Source organism: Girardinichthys multiradiatus, chromosome 3 (assembly GCF_021462225.1).
Source record: "Girardinichthys multiradiatus isolate DD_20200921_A chromosome 3, DD_fGirMul_XY1, whole genome shotgun sequence".
Lineage (NCBI taxonomy): Eukaryota > Metazoa > Chordata > Actinopteri > Cyprinodontiformes > Goodeidae > Girardinichthys > Girardinichthys multiradiatus.
In genome coordinates this window covers 25,810,878-25,838,738 of record NC_061796.1, presented here as the reverse complement: position 1 = coordinate 25,838,738, position 27,861 = coordinate 25,810,878, and the positions used below count along the sequence as shown (strand labels likewise).

The 27,861-nt window shown below is 39.9% G+C and overlaps 1 protein-coding gene and 1 long non-coding RNA gene across 3 annotated transcripts; one reads left to right on the top strand and one right to left on the bottom strand.

Moving 5' to 3' along the window:
- On the bottom strand, positions 1 to 2,895 carry LOC124863946. Of its 2 annotated transcripts, XR_007037225.1 has the most exons (3): positions 2,643 to 2,895; positions 2,143 to 2,259; positions 1 to 282 (listed from the first exon to the last, which is right to left on the bottom strand). It is a non-coding gene; the product is annotated as an uncharacterized LOC124863946 (long non-coding RNA). The 2 variants fall into 2 exon arrangements; XR_007037224.1 differs by lacking the exons at positions 2,143 to 2,259; positions 2,643 to 2,895 and adding an exon at positions 697 to 843.
- On the top strand, positions 913 to 27,861 carry sim1a (SIM bHLH transcription factor 1a). Its single transcript, XM_047358516.1, is given in 13 exon segments — positions 913 to 1,051; positions 1,251 to 1,760; positions 4,864 to 4,943; positions 7,603 to 7,692; positions 7,771 to 7,879; positions 7,973 to 8,058; positions 8,872 to 9,071; positions 9,340 to 9,446; positions 11,485 to 11,632; positions 21,357 to 21,525; positions 26,629 to 27,037; positions 27,192 to 27,811; positions 27,814 to 27,861. Coding segments are annotated over 12 exon segments (2,241 nt in total). The 5' UTR covers positions 913 to 1,051; positions 1,251 to 1,585.

Genomic DNA, 27,861 nt, shown 5'->3' with positions numbered 1-27,861 from the left:
AATCATTTGGTTATTTTTATTTATTTTTTGTTTATGTTTTTATTCGGTTAAGGAAATTATTTTTTCACTCCTAAGTTTATGTTGACTGCATGCTTGTCCGTCCGGACTGCATGGAGAATTCATCTTATGGAGTTCTTTCGCTCGTCGTTTTTTCCGCATGTGAGGCCTGATTACCTGCATACATCTGAAGCTGAACCTTGCAAACCGGGAGATTTTCCAGAAATAGAGCTGGATTTCATTATCGAGTCTCCGAAACACCAAGTGCAACACCATCATCGGTCCCTATGGGTTGAAAAAAAAAACAACACTTTTCTAGAATTTGTGCTCTAACAATTTTGCAGTGTGCAGACAATTAATGGAACATTTGTACACTGAATGTATAAGGCTAATAATCATAATAATAATGATTCTCTAATACAATAATAAGAAGAAAACATTTTACGGGGACTAGAGAGAGTATTACTGTTAGTGGTAGTAAATAAAAAATAACTTTTCGGACAGAGATCTCCGATGTACATATACATAACTCACCATAGTCAGAAATGCCTCGTTGATAAGCTACAAGTCAACGAAGTAAAAATAAAAGCTTTGACAGATTGAATTACTTAAATGCAATATTTAGTAGCTAATCGCTGGTATTTGTTCAATAAAAATAAATACATTATAATTGCATTTATATATAAAACTTGTACATACCGTTTTCTTCCAAAGGATAAAGAACACAGAGTGGCCGATGGTCTTACTTGATCACCCCGAATTAAAACGTGAACATTTCCCCAACCAATAACGTCCAGAGCGCTCCCTGTGCATTGGACGTTAAAAGAATAGCCAATAGACAGTCGTTGAGCGTAAGCAGTCGTCCAATAGTAGCAGGGTTATTTTCAGTGGGCGTGTCTCAAAGTGGACAGCAGATGAAGCTGGACCTGTGCTGCTGATCACAGAATCCAAGGATGGATGGTCAGGGAATCTTGTGCTTGTTGGAGGTTCTGTGCGGACACCATCGGGACCAACAGGCCCTGTAGTAGAAACTAACGACACTGGCTGCACTGAGGTAAGAAAAACACTTTTGTCGCAGTCTGAGATATTATTTAGTCTTATTCTAACAAGTGCCCGTAAAGGTTTAATCTCTATTTAATCTCTATTTCTGTTGGCGACTCAATCTTTTTAATGCTTTCGTGTTAAAAACAAATACACACATAAACTGCCAATAAATGCGTATTTGCTTTTCATTTTCTTTCTTCTTCCTCCAGGTCTTTCCTGTGGCTGCTCAGTTCAGTTTACCACACGGTGTGATGGATCCCAGTGTGAGTTGAATTGTGCTCAGGGTTATCAAATCCTGATAATAACCCCTATGAACTTCAGGAAGTAGTCGCGTCCAATGGGTCGCGAAGTAACGGAACACCTGTGAGGAGGTGTCCGCGCGCCGGCTGCTGTGGAGTTTAGGCCGCGCGCAGGGAGACAGCGCGCGCCGCTTCCCGAGCAGGACATGGGAGAGCTGCACGCGCTGTAAGCGCGCACCGATTCAGAGAGGAGAGGATTTCACCGGGCCGGGCCGGACCGGACCGGACCGGACCACACCGCCAACATGAAGGAGAAATCCAAAAATGCGGCCCGAACACGTCGGGAGAAGGAAAACGGCGAGTTTTATGAACTGGCCAAGCTGCTGCCGCTTCCTTCTGCCATCACCTCCCAGCTGGATAAAGCCTCAATCATCCGCCTGACCACCAGCTACCTGAAGATGAGAACCGTGTTTCCTGAAGGTAAGAAGTACCCGCTATCCAGATAAATGGACTATTTCTTCCGACTCTGCTGTTTGCAGTTTACGGGCGTAAAACTTTGTCAAATGTATGTTGTTGGCAAAGACGGCATCCTCAAAGATAAAATAGTGGAAACATGCTAAAAGCTGGTCAGCAGTTATAAAGGTTTAATTGTTGTAATGGCGTTAAATATGTTTTTGTTCCACCGATTTCTGAGAAGGGTATAAATAATTTACTGCAGTTTATTTTACACTCCTTTTTCTATTACCCTTAAAGGTGGCTGTCCTTTTTTCTATTTGAATATATATATATATATATATATATATATATATATATATATATATATATATATATACATACAGCCTGCACTGAAGCGGTTTCTTACAGGGGCCCCAGGCGGGCTCCAGCAGATTAGTAGAAATGAGGATCCGTTCTGCGTGGCTTTAGCAGGGCCACGGATATTCTGTGATCTACACGTGGAATCCACGAACATATGGAGCTTCTTGTAGCAGTGAGGTTGGTGATAATGAACCAAGAGGATAAACAAAAAGAAAACACCGTCATGACAGTTAAAAACGCATGCTGCAATATGAAGTCTTCATAACAAAATATAAATACTGATTTGTGCATTCTATTGATTGGAGAGGTGATCATAGTCTAGACTGTAATTGTTCAAACATGCTTCCGGTGTATGAATACAGCCATGTGGTATAAATGCCTTCAGGAGAAGATCAGATTTAGTATATTGTATTCTTTTATCAAACTTGAGATAAATAGTGAGACGGATGACTACAGGAAATGTGACCAACAGAAATGTGGAGCCTGATCTTAAATGAACCTCCAGTTTTTTTGGGAAGACTTTACTTTAGTTACATTATTAACAACCTTGGTCAACGCACATCCGCCTCTCTAGAAGAACAGGCTGAGTCGCACGCTTTGCTGCTTTGCTTGTCTGCTGGTTGCAGTGTTGCAGCGCAGGGCAACCTGCACAACTCGGAGTGATTACAGCAACAGCGACATTTCCTCCTCAGTCCTCGGCTGAGTTAAAGATCTCTCCAGCCAGGCTCCTCACACCATCTCACTCTCCAGCCTAAACGGCCTGGTTGAAAGGAGACTGCAGAAGAGAGGCAGAAAAACAAGTCAGTGCCTTAATAAATGTTGTTTGTTTGTTTTTAAATATTAAACGTTTTGTTTTAAATGTTAACGCTTAAGTTAGATGGCCCTGAGGTGTCGCTTAGTTCTAGATTTAACTACACCCACAGGCCGTATTTAGTTGATTGAATTCGCGTAAAGCAGTCCTTGTTTAGATAATAACTGTGTAAAACGTAATTAAGGTGTTTATTGTTCTTTTCAAATTTTTTTTTATTGCAATTCTTTAACGGACACATACAATTATATGATTGAGGGAACGTCGATTAAAACGTAAAATAATACATCAAAGTAGATAAGTCTGTCAGTAAAAATGGAAAATTGTTTGACAAAGATGAATTATTTCGTCATCATTGATCTTTTCATTTTTATGTCACTCGGCAGTTGGTGGTAAATTTGAAGAAGGGTTCTTGCGTGAACATTTTCTAGAAAAGGCTAAAAGTGTAATAATGTTCTCGCCTCCTTTATCCCCTCTGGTCCCGGGTTCGGTTCAGGCTCGAAATGTTTCTCCCCGACGTTTATTTAGCCTGAGTTAATAATTAGCAGCATTATCGTTATATTGTTCATTGTACTCATCATAAATGTCCATAAAAATACATTTATTTTTATTTAGCTCATTAAGTATTATGCGTTTCTAAACGTTCTAAATGTGTTTTATTTATATTGTGTTATACTTTCCTATTTTAAAGTATTTGTGTGGATTTTTAAAACCCAAACAATCATATACTATAAATCGCTTTTCTTTTTCTTATATTTTAGTTTTTCATTTTCTGGCTTTATTGTATGTTGAAAGGCTTTAGTAGTATAATTCTTCTTTTCCCGTTATCAACAGTTTTCTTTTTTCTTTTTTTGGCCGGTTAAACACAGACATTTTAGAAATTTATGTTTAATATTAGCTAAGAAGCTACGTCAATTTTATTTGATAGTTTTTAACCTTAATTCTTTACAACATCCGTTTCCATCAAGCACCTTCATTAGAATGCAGTTCTAGTTAAATCCGTTTCTTCTTACAGGCATCATTATAATGTGTTGGTGATGAGTTCAGGTGAGTCTGACGTTTTAACATTTCTCACATCCTTTGCAGCAGGTCAGATTAGTTCAATTCTTCGGTTCAGCTCTGTCAAGTATTATTATTACTGTTTTGTTGTTACTCGGCTGCTTTATTCAAAAGGTTTGTGTTTATTTCTCGTTCAAATAAAGAAAATGTTTTGTTCATTTTCTCTTTCTGGGCTTATTTTGCTGTTGGTTTCATAGAGTTTTGTTTCCGGGCGTTCCATCCATTTTGGCTGGACAGGAAGCGGCACCGCGGCACGCCGCTTGTTTACTCTGCAGAGCGGGATTTGCATCTCAATGCGCCGCGCTGGTGCTGCTGTTAACTCCTCAGGCCTAACTCCATCTGAGATCCATGTTTCTTTTCAGGACGGGTAATTGCTGCGGAATTATCTGTGGCCGGAGAGCCTAAATATATAAAAACCAAGCTAATTAAAAAGTGGCAGGCTGATTCTACTCCTGCAGACATTCTGTGAATTTCACTTTAGTTTGCAGTGCTGCAGTTTTACAGTCCTACTTGTAAACGGTTTCCTTACAGTCATCAGTCAGTGAGTGATTTTCTACCGCTTCTTCCATAGTGGGTCGCGGGCAGCTGGAGCCTATCTCCAGCAGTCTATGGGCGGGGGGTCCACCCTGGACAGGTCGCCAGTTCATCGCAGGGCAACACAGACACACACAGGGTTTCCTTACATTCATTCTGATTTACCTCCAGGTTCAAGTAGTGACTTATTTATCTGTCTCTTTTACATTTTATCTCCTTAAGCTGGATTCCTGATAGTTGCTGCGGGGTTCATAGACAACCTGTAAAATCACCAATACACCCTTTGTCTTTTCATCCATTTAGAGAGATTTCTCTCCTGTGCTTTCTACTAGCTGTTCTTGTTTGTATTTTCTTATTTTCCTGCAGGCCTTGGAGAGTCCTGGGGTCATGTCAGCCGGAGTTCTCTGGATGGTGTAGGCCAGGAATTAGGCTCCCATCTCTTACAGGTACTGTCAGAGGATTACACTTGTATTATTATTATTATTGTTATTATTATTCAGACTAGCTGGATGGACTGTGTGTATGTGTGTGTGGCTTAGTAGGTTTCACCATCTGCCTCCTGCTGCCTCCATTCTCCTTGCTTTTAGAGGGAAATGAGTTGAACACATTCCTGGTCACGCACAGATCCTGCCTGTCCTGCTCCCCCTCTCATATCAGCCGCAACACAATGGAGCGCATCTGTAGGGCTCCAGGCTAACAAAAAACGACAATCATACATTAAAACCATAAACATCAAACCAGACTTCACTGCTGGAAGGAGTGGAGTTAGGTGAAATAAGTACGCAGATAGTTTTACAAACAAGGAGTTTGCTTAACAAGTATTTTTATCAATTAAATAATAAATATCAAAGTATCATGTAAGGGATTTTCATGACTAACTACTTTCTATTTTATAAACTGTTTTCACTGGTAACTAAGCGACATCAAATAACTACAAGTTAGCAAATATACAACCTCTGCCATAAACAAAAAATCTAATTAGAAATATGACACAAATTCAACATTTTGATATACAGTAGTTGTTGTTATAGCAGAGTTTCAGGTTGAGGAAATTAACATTCCTCATATAGTTTGCATTATTTTAACAAATTCCAACATAATTCCAATTAACCAATAAAGCTGCGTGAAATAACATGTGAATGGTAAAAAGCTGAATCTAGTATATCTGATTGACCGATTTCAACTTGAAGATTTAAAGCTTTATGGAGAGCTAACCTGCTCCAACTGTGGAGTTAAAACAAAGTAGAAAACTCTGCAGACAGGCAGTGAAAATGAAAACTTTAATTCTGAGAAGCTGACAGCTTCGACCTAGTTCGAGTTAGGGGGGAAGAAGAAACTAAAACATAATCAGCAAGACTTTAAGGGTGTGATCTTTAAAAGGTTTCAACGTACGAAAACCATACGCGTCCTCAAAGCTGATCTACAACCAGGTGCTAATCACATTGTGTGTGTAAAATCAGCAGAACAGAGGATGCAAACTTTTTAGCGTGTTTACCTCAATGAATATCAAAACATACTATAATGGCCCAGACGTGCAAATATATGGGAGGAGGATATGCAAATATAATCCCTTATCACCCGCAACGCGATTTATCAAACCTGAAACGGATTGCCGTGCTGTTTTTGCTTCTAGATATAGAACGTTTGAAATGCAGCTACTAAGTGGGACGCAAAAATGTCTGCTGTCACTGTGGCGAGAAGGAGCCATAGATAGAATAACAGACAACAGACAGAGAATCTTCTGTACATGTGTCAATGGATTTGCTTTATTTAAAAAAAAAAAATAAAACTAGATGAGAATAGAGGATTCTATGTAGGATTATCTAAGGTCTGATTTTGAATCCAATCATAAACAGAAGTCATGACATAACTATGATACAACTCATTGCAACATCATTGCACATCATCGCTGTCAGTGAGATCAACTGATGCTGAAGCACAAACCTGATCATGACGAAGTGCGCACATAACTGATCATCCGCTGGAGAAGCAGCCTGTATAATTGTTATTGCACATCATGCAGAGGATCCACTGGGCTATGATGTTGATAATATAAATAATAGGAAAGAAATAAAAGACAGTGTATGTTTTAATCTTTTCACTAACTAAGAGCAGTTGGAGATGGACTAGGTTGATTATGTTTTTTGAAGGCAAACATATGCCAGGGGAGGGTTTATATTGTAACACAATGATTTTGTGTGACCAAAAAACAATTTAAACAATCAAACATATTGTATATTGTTAAAATATTGGCAAAAAAAACAAAACAAATTCAGTAAAATCATTGAAAAATTATGTATATATATATATATACATAATAATATATATAATTATGTATATATATATATATATATATATATATTATATTGTATTATATTATGTTACGGATGCAGCCAGATTCCAATTAGCCTGAAGTAACAAAGATTACACTCTTAACGCGATGAATGATAAATCTAAAGTGGTAAAAATGGAGGCACTAAAATCAAGGCAGTGAATGAAAACATGCAATGTTAAATATTTATAACATTAATATTTGCCATTTTAATGACCTATCAAATTCACGGATTCTAATTTTCACAGAGGTGATATTTATCACATGTTGGTTTTTACGGTACTCAATTTTATCATGTTGACTATTTCACACCTTCAGTTTATTTCAAGTAAATTTTTGTTATTTTGACCCTTCAAACAATGGATCTCTTCAATGATTGTTCAGCAACTTTCATAGTATAAAATGTAATGCAATGATTAATACGGTATGAAGGAAAACTATTTCAGTAAGAGCTTGCAACTAATTATACAATAAAATAATACAATAATAATTATAATAATAGGGAAAATACCTTCAATTTTTCTAAAATGTTTAGAGTCCATTTTCTAAAAATGATCACATCACTTTTAGTTGAGGCAACCTTGTCCCACACTGTCCCAGTGTTTAATACCTTATTATTTTGCCAGCTCTACTGCTGTGAAAGTCGCTCTGTAATTTTAACAACATGCAACATGTTATTGATAAAAAGCCACATGCCTTTTTATTATTTTCTGAAAGAAAACATATATTCTTGCTGTTGTATTACAGACTCACTCTTCATTTCTTTCTTGCAGACCTTAGATGGATTCATTTTTGTGGTTGCTCCAGATGGGAAAATAATGTATATATCAGAGACAGCGTCAGTGCACTTGGGCCTGTCACAGGTTAGTTTTTATAAGCATCATATGATATCCAACGACCGCGTCACATCCCAGCTCTCACCTGAATATTCCCTTCAACAGGTAGAGTTGACAGGAAACAGCATTTATGAATACATTCATCCAGCAGACCATGATGAAATGACAGCGGTCCTCACAGCCCACCAACCTTACCATTCTCATTTTGTACAAGGTAATCACTCATCCTACCGTGCAGACCTGCTAAATGTGTGTCATGGACTCACTGTACAAGATGAATAACTTGACAGTTTATACATCTTTGCAGAGTATGAGATGGAGCGCTCCTTCTTCCTAAGAATGAAATGTGTTCTGGCTAAAAGAAATGCTGGTCTCACCTGTGGAGGCTACAAGGTACAACAGTTAACACTACTAACCAATATAAAAGGAGTGTCAACTTTAAATAATTTATCTGTTTTTATTTACGTTTTATTAAAAACTGGCATGTAAAGTACTTATACCCTTCTCAATAACCAATGGGAAATGTTTATTGGCATTTTAGCAATCCGGTCCTATTTGCAACTACTAACCATTGGTTTTGCATGTTTCTGCTGGTATTTGAATGATTTATATTTGGTGATGATCTCCAAGTCTTTGAAGTTGGAAGGCCTCCATGCTATAACCCTAATTTTTAACTCCCTCCACACGTTCTCTGTTAGATTCAAGGTGGAACTTTATCTGACCCACTCCAAAACCATAACATTTCTCCCTGCCTATTTAAAACATTTTGCCTTACAACTACTAATATAGGTAGTATGATGCTTATTAGTGTATTTTGTTTGGGGTCCTTTTTTAATGTTCTTAGCAAGCTAAAAAAAGAAGAAATGTTGTAAATACATTAGATTTAGCTTTACATAGGTATTTTGGTACATAGTTTTGTACTTCCTTAATAAGTATTCGAAATAATGTTGCTGATGTTTGCTGCAGAACTTCTACATGTTTACACAACACAAATTAAAGTCTTACTTTAACCAGAGACACAGAGAAGTGTCATGATTATTGCTATTGATCAACAAGTAAGAACTCTGGGATTTCAATATGTTTTAACGTTCTTATTAATGAATGAATTAAGTTATTGAAAATTACCACAAGCATGCTCTTCTTTTCCTCATTCTTCTGAAATGAAGGGCCTAATGTGTGACAATGTGTGTGACTTCTTTGGCCCAGGTCATCCACTGCAGCGGCTACCTGAAGATCCGTCAGTACAGCCTGGACATGTCTCCATTTGACGGCTGCTATCAGAACATCGGTCTGGTGGCCGTTGGTCACTCGTTGCCACCCAGCGCTGTGACAGAAATCAAGCTGCATAGCAACATGTTCATGTTCAGAGCCAGCTTGGACATGAAGCTCATCTTCCTCGACTCACGGTAATTATAGCATTATCAATCTGCCTATTAATGTCCATGTGTAGTATGGAACTATATGAGTAAAGTATACTACCTGTAGCAGAGTAAGTGTTGTATAACCTGTTGTCACGCTGCACTCAGACAATGTGAGAGCACTTGCTTGATTTTCTAATGTGAGGACATGAAACACAGCTATGATGGTTCCTGTCTCCTCAGAAGAAGCAACAGCTCCTTGTAATGTGGATCATTTCATGATGAAAACTATTCTTTTGTGGCGTGTCTTCCTCAGTGTTGCAGAACTAACTGGCTACGAGCCTCAGGATCTCATCGAGAAGACCCTCTATCATCACGTGCACAGCTGTGACGCCTTCCACCTGCGCTGTGCACATCACCTGTGTAAGTAAGTTTGGATTTAGCTTCTAGTAAATTTCTTTTTCTGTAGTGATAAAATGCATAACAGCTTACAATGCTGTTGTATGTCTTACATTTTCACAGTTTTTTCATTAAATCAGGATATTAAGTTTTGTATACCAACTTTTTATTTATTTGTTGTTTGCTGCTGTAATTAGTAGCTACAAACTGATTATAAGTTGGCATTTCCACATGCTTGTGTCTCAGTTCAGGCGTGTCAGTACTGTGTCAGTATTGCTGGGGGCATGTGGATAATCTCATATTGGTTTATTTTATATATATATATATAACACCTTCTCATTCAAAGAGTTTTCTTTATTTTCACGACTATGAATATTGTAGCTTCACACTGAAGGCATAAAAACTATGAATGAACACATGTGGAATTATATACTGAACAAAAAAGTGTGAAACAACTGAAAATATGTCTTATATTATAGGTTCTTCAAAGTAGCCACCCTTTGCTTTGATTACTGCTCCGCACACTCTTGGCATTCTGTTGATGAGCTTCAAGAGGTAATCACCTGAAATGGTTTTCATTTCACAGGTGTGCCCTGTCAGGTTTAATAAGTGGGACTTCAAGCCTTATAAATGGGGTTGGGACCATCAGTTGTGATGTGCAGGAGGTGGATACAGTACACAGCTGATAGTCCTACTGAATAGACTGTTAGAATTTGTATTATGGCAAGAAAAAAGCAGCAAGCAAAAGTAAAGAAAAACGAGTGGCCATCATTATTTTAAGAAATGAAGGTCAGTCAGTCGGAACAATTGGGAAAACTTTGAAAGTGTCCCCAAGTGCAGTCGCAAAAATCATCAAGCGCTACAAAGAAACTGGCTCACATGAGGACCGCCCCAGGAAAGGAAGACCAAGAGTCACCTCTGCTGTGGACGATAAGTTCATCCGAGTCACCAACCTCAGAAATCGCAGGTTAACAGCAGCTCAGATTAGAGAACAGGTCAATGCCACACAGAGTTCTAGCAGCAGACACATCTCTAGAACAACTGTTAAGAGGAGACTGTGTGAATCAGGTCTTCATGGTAAAATAGCTGCTAAGAAACCACTGCTGAGGACAGGCAACAAGCAGAAGAGACTTGTTTAGATTAGACCAGTGGAAACATGTGCTTTGCTCTGATGAGTCCAAGTTTGAGATCTTTGGTTCCAACCACCGTGTCTTTGTGCGGTGCAGAAGAGGTGAACGGATGGACTCTACATGCCTGGTTCCCACCGTGAAGCATGGAGGAGGAGGTGTGATGGTGTGGGGGTGCTTTGCTGGTGACACTGTTGGGGATTTATTCAAAATTGAAGGCATACTGAACCAGCATGGCTACCACAGCATCTTGCAGCGGCACACCTGTGAAGTGAAAACCATTTCAGGTGACTACCTCTTGAAGCTCATCAACAGAATGCCAAGAGTGTGTGTAGCAGTAATCAAAGCAAAAGGTGGCTACTTTGAAGAACCTAGAATATAAGACATATTTTCAGTTGTTTCACACTTTTTTGTTCAGTATATAATTCCACATGTGTTCATTCATAGTTTTGATGCCTTCAGTGTGAAGCTACAATATTCATAGTCATGAAAATAAAGAAAACTCTTTGAATGAGAAGGTGTGTCCAAACCTTTGGTCTGTACTGTATATACAGGGGTTGGACAATGAAACTGAAACACCTGGCTTTAGACCACAATAATTTATTAGTATGGTGTAGGGCCTCCTTTTGGGGCCAATACAGCGTCAATTAATCTCTTACTGGTGCAATGTGAAATCAATGAAGACTGGCTACCAGTCTGGTCCAATTTAGCCATGAAACCTCCCACACTAAAATGACAGGTCTTTCAGTTTAATTGTCCAACCCCTGTATGTATATATATATATATTTTTTTAATTATTTTTTATTTTATTTTATTTTATTATTTTTTTCTAGCGTCTTTGATAGCCTTAATCATAAATATCCATCATACTCACATTACTTATACTGTGTGAGGATCATCACCACATGGCTGACTCCTGCCTCTTGTCCTTGTAGTGCTGGTGAAAGGTCAAGTCACCACAAGGTATTACCGTTTCTTGGCCAAACAAGGTGGCTGGGTCTGGGTTCAGAGTTATGCAACTATTGTGCACAACAGCCGCTCATCCCGACCTCACTGCATCGTCAGTGTCAACTATGTCCTCACGTGAGTGTATGTTCCAGCTCCTGGAACCATTCATTCTTATGTTTCCATTTTCCATTCGAATACTCTCAATGTTGTTGAGTAACTGATGAGATATGTTCCCTCTCACAGGACTTTATGAAACACAGATTTGCTTCACTTTGAGTTTGAAAAATTGTGCTTTTGAAATGAAACTTGATCTCAAACTTAAAAAGAGCATGTTTACAATTGTGCCTATAGTTTCTGCCTGAGATATAATGATGTGGTTTAAGAACATACTGTATGTTCCTAAATAAGTGTGGACTGAAGAACCAACTGGTAGAGCAACTTCGGTGTGTCAAATTAAAGAGGCCTTAAACACTGTGTTAATTTTCTAAACCTAAATATGTACACAGACACAAAATCCTACTTGTGCTCGTACTCGTCGTCTTCTGCTTCATCCGGGACCGGTTTGCGGGGGCAGCAGACTCAGTAGAGACACCCAGAATTCCATCTCCTCAGACACCTCCTCCAGCTCCTCTGGGGGGAACCTTAGGTGTTCCCAGGCCAGCCGAGATACATAGTCCCTCCAGCGTGTCCTGGACCGTCCCCTGGGCCTCCTCCCGGTGGGACGTGCCTGGAACACCTCCCGAGGAAGGCGTCCAGGAGGCATCCGGTATAGATGCCCGAGCCACCTCAACTGGCTCCTCTCAATGTGGAGGAGCAGCGGCTCTACTCCGAGCCTCTCCCGGATGGCCGAGCTCCTCACCATGTCTCTAAGGGAGTGCCCGGCCACCCTACGGCGGAAGCTCATTTCAGCCGCTTGTTCATCTCGTTCTTTCGGTCATGACCCAAAGTTCATGGCCATAGGTGAGGAACTTAGACCGACCGGTAAATCGAGAACTTCGCTTTTTGGCTCAGCTCTCTCTTCACCACAACGGACCGGCACTTCGTCCCTATTACTGCGGCAGCCGCACCGATCTGTCTGTTGATCACCCGGTCCATTCTCCCCTCACTCGTGAACAAGACCCTAAGATACTTGAACGCCTCCACTTGAGGCAGGAACTCCCCTCCAACCAGAAGAGGACAATCCAGCCTTTTCCGGTCGAGAACCATGGCCTCGGATTTGGAGGAGCTGATCTTCCTCGCTTCACACTCGGCTGCGAACCGCCCCAGCGCGTGCTGTAGGTCTTGGCTAGAGGGGGCCAGTAGGACCACGTCATCTGCAAAAAAAAGACACGAAATCCACTGGTCCCCAAACCAGACCTGACAGACACAAAATGTTTTACTTTATTCTGCAGGCAATAAACTTTTAGCTTGGTTAATAACTGATGTTTATGGATGCATCACCTCTCCATTTTTTTACCTTGATGCAAATAGTGTACCCATCCTAACTTAGCTCTAGATAATGGGTCATTTAGTGGTGTCTTGCAATTGTGCAAACCACTGCATATTAAGGTTATGTGTGGTAGGAGTAAAATTTGATGACTTTAACAATCAGGTAGTTTAGGATGGATACAGATCCAGATGCAGCATGTACATTAGGGCAACCATTCTTGTCTATAATCTGTGAGAAGTGTATTACAAATAAATCAATTAAGTGAATGTTTTTGAGAAAGTGTTTATGATAACCCAGGAAATGGAAGATTTCTTTCTATTGTAGATGTGGAACTGTTTGTATGCTTAAACTAAAGCACAAGCAGTAGGTGTTCAGCAGCTTCAGGGCAAAGAGGGGTAACTGAGATCCCTGATGTGCTGTCATTCAATGTTTGAGAAGATAATTACTACCGGTAACGGATTTATGTAAACCCTTACTGGGAACCAATTAATTACAGGTTAATTAAAAAGTGACACATACTTTTGCAAACAAGTCCTTTGCAAACTCTGGCAAAGGTTTTACGTTTCCATTCATGATTGAAGTTATTATTGCTCCTGTTGAAGATGAAAACAAACAGAAAACAAAGAATATGTCTATGATTTGTTTTTGCTCGCTCTTGCTTGTTCTTTGGCTACAGACATTCCTGTGCTATCTTAGAGTGCAGCCTTTGTTACCAAGTTTGCTGTGCATGCTCATGTGTTGACTTTCACATTTGGTGGCAGCTCTGTGGTGGCTAATTCTCCTGGCAGCTCAAGATGCAGATTGGGAATTCTGTCTGCAGACAGAGGCTGCATTTATCTGACAGCAGCAGTGCTTTCTAAATCAGATTGTAAAATCAAACAGTAACCTCAGCAAAAAGTCTTTCTGCATGAGTCATGCTGTTATATGTGGGGGAGATAGAGTTTTCCCCCCGATGCACATATTTCACAGATGTACAAGAGAACACAAGAATGAATAAAGCCCATAAAACCCTCCATTAAGCAGCATAGCTGGCTGCATTTAGAGGCGGAGAACAGCTTGGCACATATTTTCTCTACCTCCTACGTCAAATCCTAACAGCTTTGTGTTTCTAGCCTGTTCTGACTATTTGTTTTAAACATCAAAAGTCTCTGTATTAAAAATTAGGCATATCCATTTCTAGAGCTCTCTTTTTTTACAGTTTTTCTCTCTTTGCATATAACATGGAAGAAAAGATAAAGCAAAGCAGTAGACAGTGATATCTGAAGTAGAGCTAATTTGCACAGTAGTTGAAGTGTATAGAGTGTTGGATAAGCAGGTGATGGGGGCACTTCACCTGCGTTTGAACTCTACTGTGTGTTCTACCCTGATAGCTTCTGCTCCAGGTACCCCAGGTCAGGAGATCTTCTGTTGCCACCACAGCCCAGTGATTTAGTAATGCTTCCTTTCTTACATGTTGCACTAAATATGAATAGAGGTTAAACAGACTGACAGAAAAAAAGCCATTTAACTCTTTTCAAATTGTAAAGTATTTTCTTCAGGTGGGAGTCTTTCCCAAGGCCTTTTAAGGCGGGCATTGTAAGCCCCATTTGAAGGGAAGTAACCCTGATGTCTCCATGCTTAATCATTTTAGACCAATTTCTAACCTAAATCACCATTTCTCTCACTGTCAGATCCAGAGACTTTAGTACAGGCTTTTGTAGAATAAATTGTTCTAATGATCTGCTTTCTAGTCTTCCTAAAGGACTTTAGCTCCATTACAGCAACTTCATAACCAAGTTGCAAGAATGCTGATAAGGACCAGGAAGAGAGCTCACATCACACTGATCGTAAAGTCTCTGTATTGGCTACCATTCAGTATTAGAATAGATTTTAAGGTCCTCTTATTAATATGATAAATAGGGTGGTCCTGTTTATCAGATTTGTTTCAGTTGTGCAGCCCCTCCAGGCCCCTCGGTCTACCACTGAAACCTGAACTGGGAGCCAAGACATATGTTGAAGCGTCTTACTCCTATGAAGGCCCTCGGCTGTAGAACAGCCTTCCTGAACACCTGAGGGACAGCTGAGAGTTTAGATGTTTTTAAAAGCTGCTAAAGTTCTGGTTGACGGTCTCAACAAAGAATGCCACCATTGTCCATGGGAGGTGACCAATTCAGAACTTGCTCCTGAGTTGTCCACTCCATGAGCTTTTCACACCTGAGAATGTGTAAATACAACTTATGTTTTTCACACTGTAAGCTTAAAATAAACCTAAAAATAAAATATTAACAAGAAGACAAGGGTGATGAATGTCGACAAAAATGAACACATGACAAAAATTTGAGGGAAGCTACATATTTGTCTTTTAAAGCAGGGAAAGGGAGGGACTGTTAAGCCTTGGTAGGGTTACATGCCCTGGTGGTGTCTATACATTTAATACATTAGTTTAAAATCTGGTAAAAAGCATCTTTTTTAATTCAGAAAATATTTTAATCTCCATTTTAAATATTTCCAATATTTATTCATTTCAATTCAGTTTATTTATATAGCGCCAATTCAATTCAATTCAAAGATACTTTATTGATCCCCGAGGGAAAATTAGAATTCCAGTACAACCCATCCAGACAAACATTATGACACAAGACAAGGGGGGGACGTGTAACCGAGGCTTTGCTGCCCACTCACAGGCGCTGCCCTTGCTAGATGAGAAAAGAGGCCACATTAGGAAAGTAGAGGGAAAAAAATCATATTTCACACTTTATCCTTAGCAGGATACAGTTTGAGATTGCAAAAAACCTCAGCACAAAGAAGCAACAAGTTGACAAAACAACATCATGCCGGGAACGGTGAAGGTGGTGTGAGGGGGTGCATATGTTTATCTTGAGCATGTGTGTGTGTGTAAGTGATTGTGTGCAAGTAAGTCCATGAAGCACTGTCACAGAGGCCATTGTCCTTGATGGTTCGTTGGAATGTTCATCAACCAGCCACAAAGTTCTGAGCAGGTCCACAGATGTCCTCAGGGAAGGGAGGGGGCAAAGGGAGCAGAGTGTCATGTTTACATATCTTCCAGGAGAGGTTGAAGATAGCCAGCCATCAAGGCCATGCAGTGGAGCCAGATTCAGAAAAACAACAATTATTTGGATCAGGATGACTCTTAATTTTCTGTCAGCCTTGAGAGTCTCGCTGGTGCTTCTCAAAGGCGAATCCAAACAGCTAAATTCCTGGTCTTTCGCCAGATCCGAGCGAACAACTTTCTCCAAGATTTATCCCATTTCACCCCTGAGTCCAGGAACCGCAACCTGCCTGCGATCCTGTGTAAGGATCACATCCAGTCTGCGATTCAGCTCACGTAACATCTCAGTCTGAGTGTTGATCGCTCTGAAGATCCCATCACACATGCCAGGCAGCCTTACAATGGCCAGAACAGCTGCTGACACTCTCTGAATTTCTCGATATGCCAGGTAACCGCTGACTCCAAAAAGCAGAAATCCTGATATCAAACATCCAACTATATACACATCTTCCACATCCTCGACTGACATTATTGACAATCACACAATCCTCCACTTCTGCCAGGAGTCCATTGTGTATCCAGAGAAAAACGTCCAGCCCGCACAAGTTGGGCTCTCCTTCACCCTGTCTTCTCCTCAAGAAAATTTGATCAATTGCATTGAGAGACCAGCTGACCAAATCCATAACTAAGAATTTGGAAGATATGCAAGAAGAGGCTCCAAAAAGAAGACAAGACACAGAGCTGAAGCAGGGCAGATATGGGAGGGGGTGGGAGACAGAGAAAAAGCGTCCTCCTCCACCGAGAGCAGAAAGAACACAACACATGTTGTCTCAAGCCACTTCACAAAAGTCAGGTACATACATTCCAATTAATCCTAATCATCAAACAGTGCAGTCAGATTCAGTTATTTATTCAAATTGGATAAAAAGTTTTTCTATCTAAAGAAACCCAGCAGATTGCATTGAGTCAGAGACTTGTACGAGTCACTCCTCCTGGATGAGCATGTAGAGACAGTGGACAGTCACTGGCGTTGACTTTGCAGCAATCCCTCATACTGAGCATGCATGTAGCGACAGTCGAGAGGAAAAACTCCCTTTTAACAGGAAGAAACCTCCAGCAGAACCAGGCTCAGTGTGAGCGGCCATCTGCCACGACTGACTGGGGGTTTGAGCGAACAGCAGAGACACAGAGAACAAAGAAGCACTTATCTAGGAGTACTTTCTATAGGAAGGAAAAGTCAATGTTAATGGATGTCGCTCCTTTAGTCGTTTCATCTAGAAAGAAAGAACAGATTAACTCTGAGCCAGTTTTCAAGGTTAGAGTCTGAAAGAGAGCACCTATAATTTGTTACAATAAAAGCTCAGTCAATTGCTATATCTAGGAGAGAGAAAGGGTTAAACACTGAAAGACAGGGCCATGTGGATCATCGGTAGAGGGTGAGCATTAAGTTGTTGCCAGCAGAAGCTTGGACAATGCCCTTCTCCAGAAAGGTGTCACAGGTAGACACAGAGTCAGACCAGGTGTAGCTTCTAGGAAGAGAAAAGAGAGAGAACATAAAGTTAAAAGCTGAAATAACAGCAAATAATGCAAAATTGGAGTGTACTATGAGAATATAGCAGAGAGAGTGAAAGTGTTCATTATGTCCTCCAGCAGCCTAAGCCTAAGCAGCATAACTACAGAGATAGCTCAGGATAACCTAAGCCATTTTAACTATAAGCTTTATCAAAAAGGAAAGTTTTAAGCCTAGCCTTAAAAGTAGACAGGGTGTCTGCCTCACTGACTAAAACTGGGAGCTGGTTCCACAGGAGAGGAGCCTGATAACTAAAGGATCTGCCTCCCATTCTACTTCTAGAGACTCTAGGAACCACCAGTAAACCTGCAGTCTGAGAACGAAGTGCTCTGTTAGGAACATATGAACCAATCAGATCTCTGATGTATGATGGAGTTAGATCATGAAGAACTTTATATGTGAGGAGGAGAATTTTAAATTCTATTCTTGATTTAACAGGGAGCCAATGAAGGGAAGCTAAAATCGGAGAAATATGATCTCTCTATGATCTTTACAGCATCACTCCTGGATAGGATATTTCTAATTTTTGCAAAGTTCCAGAGGTGAAAGAAGGAAATCCTACAAACCTGTTTAATATGGGATTTAAATGACATGTCCTGGTCAAGAATAACACCAAGGTTTTTTACTTTGTTACCGGAGGTCAATTTAATGCCATCCAGGTTAAGTGATTGACTAAGCAGTTTCTTTTTTAAAGACTCCGGTCCAAAGACGACAACTTCTGTCTTGTCTGAATTTAGAAGCAGAAAATTTAAAGTCATCCAAGTTTTTATGTCTTCAAGACATGCTTGTAGTCTATCTAACTGGTTGGACACATCAGGATTTATGGATAGGTAAAGCTGAGTATCATCAGTGTAACAGTGAAAATTGATCCTATGCTGCCTGATAATTTTACCTATTGGAAGCATATATATAGTAAAGAGAATTGGCCCAAGTACTGAACTCTGTGGTACCCTGTGGTAATTAACCCAGGAATTTCAAGATGATTTATCATTTACATGAACAGACTGGAATCTGTCAGACAAATAAGATTTAAACCAGCCTAGCGCGGTTCCCCTGATCCCTACATTATATTCCAGCCTTTCTAAGAGAATATTGTGATCGACTGTATCAAATGCAGCACTGAGATCTAACAGGACAAGTACAGACACAAGTCCATTATCTGAGGCCACAAGAATATCATTAGTGACTTTCAGCAGAGCTGTTTCAGTGCTATGATGAGCTCTGAAGCCTGACTGAAACTCTTCAAACAGGTCATTGCTGTATAAATGCTCACACATTTGATTAGCAACTATTTTCTCAAGAATTTTAGATAAGAATGAAAGATTGGACATAGGTCTGTAATATTTCAAGTCATCTCGATCAAGTGAAGGTTTCTTAAGTAAGGGTTTAATTACAGCTACCTTAAAAGCTTGTGGTACATATCCATTTACTAAGGATAAATTAATAATATCTAAAATTGAGCTGGTAATCAGAGGGAACACTTCCTTAAATAATTTGGTTGGGATTGGGTCTAACATACAAGTTGACGGTTTAGATGAAGCTAATATTTCTGATAACTCAGGAAGCTCCACAGGATCAAAGCAGTCCAAACACAGATCAGATTCTACAGTTACTTCCAAAGTTGTCTCACTTGGTGAGGATGAAGTAATCATCTTCGGGAGTATGTCAAAGATTTTATTTTTAATAGAATCAATTTTATTTAAGAAGAATCCCATAAAGTCATGATGGCTGATAGCTAAGGGAATGGATGGCTCAACAGAGCTATGACTCTGTGTAAGTTTAGCAACTGTACTAAAGAGAAACCTAGGATTATTCTTGTTCTCTTCTATTAATTATGAGAAATAAGCTGTTCTAGCTTGACAAAGTGTCTTTTTATACAACAGTAGGCAATTCTCCCAGATTAAGTAGGGATCCTCTAGGTGTGTAGAGCGCCATTTTCTCTCCAATTTTCCAACATTGTGCTTTAAAGTACGCAACTCGGAATTAAACCAGGGAGCCTGCCTCCTATGAATAATGACTTTCTTTTTCAAGGGGGCTGCATTGTCTAATGCACCACGTAATGATGAAGTAACACAATGAACAAGAGAATCAATTTGTGAAGGGGAAGAAACAAAATTATTGCCCTCCACTGTATTTTTCTGTGATAACAAGGAAATTAAAAGTGGAACAGATTCTTTAAAGGTTGTTACAGCTTTGTCTGATAATGATCTACTATAATGAAATTTTCTTTCAGGTGTGGAGTACTCGGTTAAATTAAACTCAAAGGTTATTAAAAAATGGTCAGACAGGGTTATGAGAAAATATTGTTGTCTTTACACTCAATGCCATATGTCAGCAAAAGGTCCAGAGAATGAAGACAAAGGTGGGTAGGTTTGTTAATGTTTTGAGCAAAGCCAATTGAGTTTAAGATAGCATTAAACGCTATATTTAGGCTATCACTTTCAGTGTCAACATGAACGTTAAAATCCCCCACTATAATAACCTTATCTGTATTTAACACTACATCAGATAAAAGGTCTGAAAACTGATCTAAAAATTGAGAGTAAGGGCCTGGTGGACGGTACAAAACAACAAACAGAAGTGGTTTTAGTGCTTTGCAATTTGGATGAGGAAAACTAAGGATTAAATATTCAAAAGAGTTGTAGCTATTGATTGGTCTGGGACTAATCAATAAATCGGACTGAAAGATGGTTGCTACTCCTCCTACTCGCCCAGTATTTCAACGAATGTGAAAATTTAAATAATTAGTTGGAGTTGACTCATTTACAGTAACATTACATGATGACAATTGTCTTTTGTTGGTGGGGAAGGGCTTAGCCACTTTGTAGTAATAGTTTTTTACTCCCTGCTTATATGGCATGTTGCAGCGCTACAGTTGGGAGAACAAGTATTTGATACACTGCCGATTTTGCAGGTTTTCCCACTTGCAAAGCATGTAGAAGTCTTTAGTTTTATCTTCAATGGTGAGTAATGAAATCTAAAACAAAAATCCAGAAAATCAAATTTTATTGTATGACATAATTATTTGATTACCTAAGTACCAGTATGAATTCGGAATATTAGGATCACCAATGAGTAAGCTGGAATTCATAATGGTTGTTAGGTGATCAAATAAATTTGCAATAAAATGCAAATTCATTACTTAAAACTCACACAATGAGATTTACTGGACTTTTCTTTTAGATTTTAGATAACAGACAGACAGACAGACAGACAGACAGAAAGAAAGAAAGAAAATAAATAACAGTGGTGTCTCAGGACTTTCAAAATGAATATAATACAAATCTTTGAATTGCTTCGGCTTGTAAATTAATTTGTGGTTGTGTGGAGAGAAACAACCCATGTAGAATAGATCAGTATTTGTCTCAAGTTAACCCCATCCAGGTTTTTTTGTTGCCCTAAACTTGTTTCATCTTGGAGAGTGAGAACACTTAGGCAAGAAATCAATTCCCATTTCCCAGTAGTGAGATGCCCAAGCTTTTTCTCTGGGCCTGATTTAGCCAGACACAGACTTTAATCTCCCTGTGTATTTGATGGGACAGCTTTTCCTCTGTATAGTGTTTGTTAAGGGCCTTGCGGCAATCCCTCTGGTAAAACAAGCATCTCAACAGCCGTTACAGCCTTCTTAACACATCCCAACTCCTCCCAGCAGTCATACTCATCCAGACACAAAAACACAGCACTCCACATGATGCTACTTGAAGCTCATTGATTAGGCTCTAATTTCCAAACAGATGGTAATGATTTTCTTCACCAAAAAATATAAGCATACAGGTACACATAAAATGTTTGTGGCCCTTAAGAAACAGCCACTGTGCTGGGTTCGTATTGTATAGCCACTGACCAAAACATTTATGCTACTTTGTTTTAGGGAAACAGAATATAATGGCCTTCAGCTTTCTCTGGATCAGGCTACATCCAAGGCCTCCCTCCCATTTAGCAGCAATGGCGCCACCAACAGCCTTCCAGAGAACTGCAAAACCCTCAAGAGCAGAGCGATGCGACCCAAAACCAAATCTAGACTTTCACCGTACACACAGGTGAGGATTTCTTTCTGTTGCTGCAAGTCATTCAGATTCTTACAGGTTGTGCTGCAAATGAAGTGAACAGATGGAAAAAGGCTCATTGCTGATAAACTTTTTCTAAAATCAAACTGAGTGCAAGCAGCATGTTATTTAAATGATAATTGTAGATTTTTAAAGTTGGCTGACTCAACCCTAAAAATATTTACAGTTCTGGTCAGTAGCTTACACACAATCATTGTGGGTATTATAGTCCTATTAAATGATTGCTTTTAACGATTTACTTAAAACATTCTTTTTTCCATGGTGCAATGAGGATTTTCTCTAATCCATACTGGATCCACATTGTACACTCAGACTCATATATTTACAATCATAAAGGAGTATTTGAAAAGGGGATGCTGAGTGCTCTAGAATGTCTTTTAACACACAGAGCTATAGACTGCTCATTGGTGATCCTGATTTACTGTAGTTGGTAATTTCTCTTTGTTGACATAAAAATTATTTATTTGACAGCAAACTGCTCTTTGGGTTGATCAATGCTCAACAGCAATAGGGAGTAAAGGCAATTTAGGATGTAAGAAGGAGATTTACACAAGTTGGCGAAGCGTTCTGGACCATTTCTAAACAGCTGCAGATAAACGATTGTACATAACTAGAAGTTATTGAGAAGTGTCACCACTTTACCAGAGTCAAAAGAACAACCAAATGGTTCCAAACTCTGCTGCTAGATCAACACCTTCAAGCCTTCAACCTTCGCAGCTGCTTATATGAGCAATCCGTAGGGCTATGATGCTAGTAGCATTATGCTGTGGCAGTGATTGCTGTCAGGGCACTGGTGCATTTCACAGGATGGATCACCTTAAATTAACAGCTAGCTGGATGAAACAGGAACATCCTGTCATGAAATAATGAAGAGCAGGACCAAGATGCAGGGAGGAGGTGGAATGTAGGCAGGTGAAAAATACTTAAATTTTACTTTTTAAAAAAAGAAATTCAAAAATTACAAAATTTTGTCCAAGAGTAACACAAAATAATAACCATCAAGAGGAACACCAGGAAATAGGCTGGTGGCAAAAATCAGAGACTGGGGACAATACCAGGAGTATCTGACCATGAGCTGAATAACATTTAAGCCAGGAAGATGATTGCTGCACAAAGAGCAGGTAGTTGATTAGTCGCAGGTGTGAGGGAAGGCGAGGATCTCAAAATAAATTACCTGATAGAACAAGGTAGGAAGTAATCAGAAACCTGAAAAGTATAGAAACTAAAAACACAACCCATCATCAAAAATAATTAAGATTCATAATAAAAAAGATGACAAAGAAACTGAACATGACTAAATAGAACATGTTTCAAAAGATAATAGAATCTAAGATCTACAGAGAATAACCATGACTTAAGACTGCAACTTTGGGGTATACCACATCAAAAAAGGTCAATGTATCAGTAACGTGCCACATGTCGTTGAGCATTAATTACAGCTTGACAACGACATCTCTAGGCAAGAGTAACTAGCCACTAGACGGCGACTCAGATGATCCCATACTAGTTCTATGGGACTGAAGTCTGGAGGAAGTGCAGGCCACTCCATTCCAGGTATCCCAGTCTCCAGCAGCCTTTCCCTAATGATGCCACCTTGATGAGCTGGAGCATTGTTGTTCATGCGAGGGCACAATGACGGGGTTAATGATGTTATTCAGGTAGTATGGGGCTGTCACCGTACCATTCACAAAGTGAATGGTACCAAAGGCTCATCTGGTGACAACAGTGGTTCATGCATAGCACTCTTCTTGATGTCTCCAACACCGTTGGCTGCCATCATTTCTGCTTAACGTGACTAGACTTTCATCAACAAACAGCACTTAGGTCCACTGGTCCCTCGCCAGTGCTCCCTGGTCCTTGCAAGATGATGATGCCTGGTGGTGTGGTCAGGTACCCTTTCAGGTCATCTAGGTCAGGTCAGCACAGTGATTCCCAACCAGGGGTACTTCTACCCCTGGTGATTTGTGAGCACATTGCAGGGTGTACGTGGAAACATTTAATATTTTATTTCCAAGATAATGGGTTATTAACATCAGTTAGTTGGAAATATTCTTGGATGTGCAAAATACACCAAGCTGTCATCAACCAAAAGAGCAAAAAAAGGCAGAGTAAAACAACTACAGATGGGAAAGACTGGAGCAAGGGTGTCATTGCTGTTCACCTGCATGATGCTCCGCTACCAAAAGGAGAGAGAGAGAGAACAGTAAGAGCTGTTTCTATTGTGCCTCAGATCTATCAAAGCTTATCAAAGACAAGCAAGCTTAGTTATCTCATCAAAGCTCAGTGAAATGATGAATACAAATTAAAACTGATAAAGTGAGCCAGAATATTATTTTTGTTAAGTGTTCTGTTCCTGATTTTTTTAAGTTTCAAAGTCTGTCTATTGGGGACTTATTTAAAAGACCTCAATTTTTTGTTATAACAAAGGCAGGTTTATTATTTATGTTGATTTTGTATTTATTTTGATTATGTATTCACTTTCACGGCAACAAAGTTATCTTTCTGTTTAAGTTGAGCTGAAAAGAATAAAATGCCTAAGAACATAATGTCCAAGTTAATGAGATTAAATAAAATGATTTTCATTTAATAATCAGTTATTGTACATTCTATTTTTGCTAATATGTTGACTGAGGGGGTATTTGTAGTATTACAAAAAGGCTCGGGGGGTAAAAAAGTCAAAAAAAGGTTAGGAACCACTGGTCTAGCACGCAGACCATGCTGATGTAAATGGTTTCAAATGTTCTGAAATGACACTTGGGTGCCTCTCACCTCCCTTAAATGTGCCTGGAGTTGAGTGACATTCATCATTGGTGGGAGATGTGGCCAAAGGACGTCCACTTCTATGCCTTTTTGTGACTCTTCCAGTCTCTGTGTTGCAACCTGCTGATGACACTCTATGCTCAATAGCCACTTCTGTCTAAGAAGATCCTGTTTAAAACCTTACAATGGCGAGGTACTGTTGATCAATCATTATGTGTCTTCTTGCTCTTATGATGGCAAAATTTTAACAGCATGATTAGGAGGATTGTTTAAATTCCAATTCTGATTGAACCAGGAAATGTACTGGTTGATTCGTGGATCAAACACCTGTTGTGAATTTTGTCCATAAGCTCCTTGTCAGAGAACATCAAGTTGTTCAAAAAGTACTGAAACTTTGAACAGTTGGACATGTCCATTCAACGGTTTAGAGAAGGTCACATTAAGTTCTCCTGTAAAGGTTAAAGTGCATTTTAGCTTCACCCCAAAATGTCACCCGAAAGCCAAATATCCTTAACTTTTTGTGAGTAGTGTTTACCCAAACTGGTTTAGAAATAGCAGGCTAGAATTGGGCTCTTGGAATGCTCGACTCAAAGCCCCGATCTCAGTCTTATTGAACATTTCCTTACTGTGAAACCAATCAAATTAATTCAACTCTAACAATGCTGCCACCAAAAGTGCTCAAATATCCATCCAGTACTGTACTAGAAGCTAGCCAATATTTATAGAATGTATACATTCATGTTCTGGCTTCTATTCAGATTCTTATTTGCCTTCGCCAGGAGACCCAATGTTATTTGTTTACATAAACATGCACTGGTAAATTTAAGTGATCTATTAAAAATTATAATGACATCCGTCTAACATAAAGGCACCACAGAGAACAAATTCAATGCTCAACAACCACAAAAAGATCTCATCTGACATAATAACCAAAATTACAGGAAATTATACAATATACCAGCCCTGTTGCCCAGGAGGCTGTACCTCCTCGAGGATAAGCTGTTCAGTCAGCAAGCAGGTTATATTTCCATTGTTGTGGCTTCAACATGTACCACTGCACCCGTTATGTCCTGACAAAGGTATTGACCTTCTCTTCGTCGCTCCCCACCCGCCTCCATAGAAATCCTTAAAGCTATTCTGAGTTACTTCTGCTGTAATTCTCCTCCTCATTATCTTTATCGCAGGAAGCCATTATGCTGCCGTGTTTACTGCTGGGCCTATATTCCCCTCGCTACGATGCCCTCTCTCAGCAACCTTAGGCGAGTGTTCAACTATTTACATTTCCACGTTATTTTTGTTCATTTTTTCAAAACCGGTTCACTTACTATTCAAAAGGTGAACAAATATTTTTCTTGGGCCAAAAATACAAAAAACATAAAAAAATGGGTGCATAATGGTGAAATGAAAATCACTGTAAAATGTATGTTGTATTATCGGTGAAGCCTGCTAAAAGTACAGCTCAAAGGAATCATTAAAAAAAATAAAAAATAATTACGTTTAAGGCATAATGATTGTATGTAAACGTCTGACCACAACCTCCAAATGATCTAAACTATTTGGTCATTATGAGGGTTTTATTGAGGAACTGATCACTGATCCTGATCTTTCTAAAAAGATCCTATTAGGTCTCTTTTCCTTTGTGAGTTATCTGGATGTTTCCTTGCATTCTCAGATCATAAACGTGTCCTTCTCTTGTGTCTGTTAAAGATACACAATGTACAAAAATTATTTCACTTAAACCGTAATCTAAGTTTGTTCCAGCACAGTACAGACCTCACCTTCACCTATCCTACAATGGAGAATTTCGCATAAAATGTCTTTGGTTTGTGCAGAGGGGACTTGAGTGAGTTCTAATTGTTACTTGATCTGGCAGGTTAGGGTTATAGAAGCAGTTTTGGGCCAAAGAGCCAGGTGTTTAATTTCTCTAGCCAGCAAGACAAAAATCTGGCCATTAACAACCAGCTCTTGAAAATGACACATAAACCTTTCAGCCACTCATTGTGGTGATGGGTGCTGAAGACAAAGAAGCCTGTTGCTTGCAGTGTGTGTTCAAGACAGGTCCCAGTAGCTGATCTGGTTGTGTTTTCCAACCTATAGCTTTCAGTAATACATTTACAAATTTACAAAAAAATAAACTATTATTTTTTTGTGTATGTGTTAAAACGTTTTTGCCATCCACAGCAACATTCAAAGGAATCCAACATTTTGAAATAAAATCATAATCATTTATTTGGCAAGTTTTGTTTCATTTATTTATGTAACAATGGTCTCTAAACAGTTTCACTTTCCTAACGTATTTCTTCTTCCCTGTTGCAGTATCCCAGCTTCCAAGCAGATCGATCAGAATCTGACCTGGACAGTCCATGGGGCAGCAGTCCCCTCACAGACTCAGCTTCCCCTCAGCTGGAACCCAGTGAAGGCATGGACGCCTCATACAGCTACAGGAACTTTTCTGATCCACGCAGCCTCTGCTACAGCTTGTCTGAGGAGCATCATCACACCACCAGCAGTATTCACACGCACTTTCACACACATGGTCAAGAGCAGAGTTGTGAGAGGGGTCGATGTGATGCGGGCAGATATTTTCTTGGAGCTCCTCCAGCCAGCAGGGAGACGTGGTTCGGCACAGCCCGGCCCTTCATACCACTGACTAAGAGTTGCTTGGACAACAGTGATGGATACAGCAACAGTGTGGCACGCGTCTCAGCAATCCAGAGCAGCCAAGGTGAGCTGGCTAGACATGTGGGCTAGAGTTTGGGAAAACAGAGCATGAATAAAATGAGCAGGAAAATTCTGGCGGCAGCTGTACCTGCTATCAGTAATATTGGTTCAGGTTACTTTTTCTGACTGTTGTGTTCATATTGTTTCTCCTTCAGCAGGCCGAGCCCACTGGGAGGAAGACAGTATAGTCAGTTCCCCAGATGGAGGCTCAGCTAGTGACTCAGGGGATCGGTATCGACCAGATCGCTACTCCTGGAGCCCAGAGGAACCCAGTAAGATTGAGACTCTGATCAGGGCAACGCAGCAGATGATCAAGGAAGAGGAGAGTCGAATGCATTTGCTCAAGGGCTTTGAAGATACATCACCAGGTCTTGCCAACGGACTTCACAGGGGCACTGCTTCAGGCTTTACTTCAGAATACACTCAAGGTTCCTTACAAACTATGGTGTACCGAAGTTTTAATCAAGTGATAAGCCCTGCTCCTAGCCCTACCCCTCTATCTAGACTTAGCAGTCCTGGTGCTGAGCGTTTCCACAAGCCCAAAGACTACCTCCAGGTCGACATGACTCCCCTATCTTTGCAGTTACACCACCCATTTGGTCGGTTGGGTGCATGCTCAGCTTCCCCCACCCCCGCCCCTGCAGTCTACCCCTCCCACAGTCACTCGCGACCCTATTTAGACAAACATCCTGCATATTCCCTGACAGGCTACACTCTGGAGCACCTGTATGACCCTGAGAACCTGCGGGGCTACTGTACCTCTGCTAGCACTGACCCCGTCCACTACGATAAATTCCTTGTACCAGGAGAACAAAACCCTGGTCATAA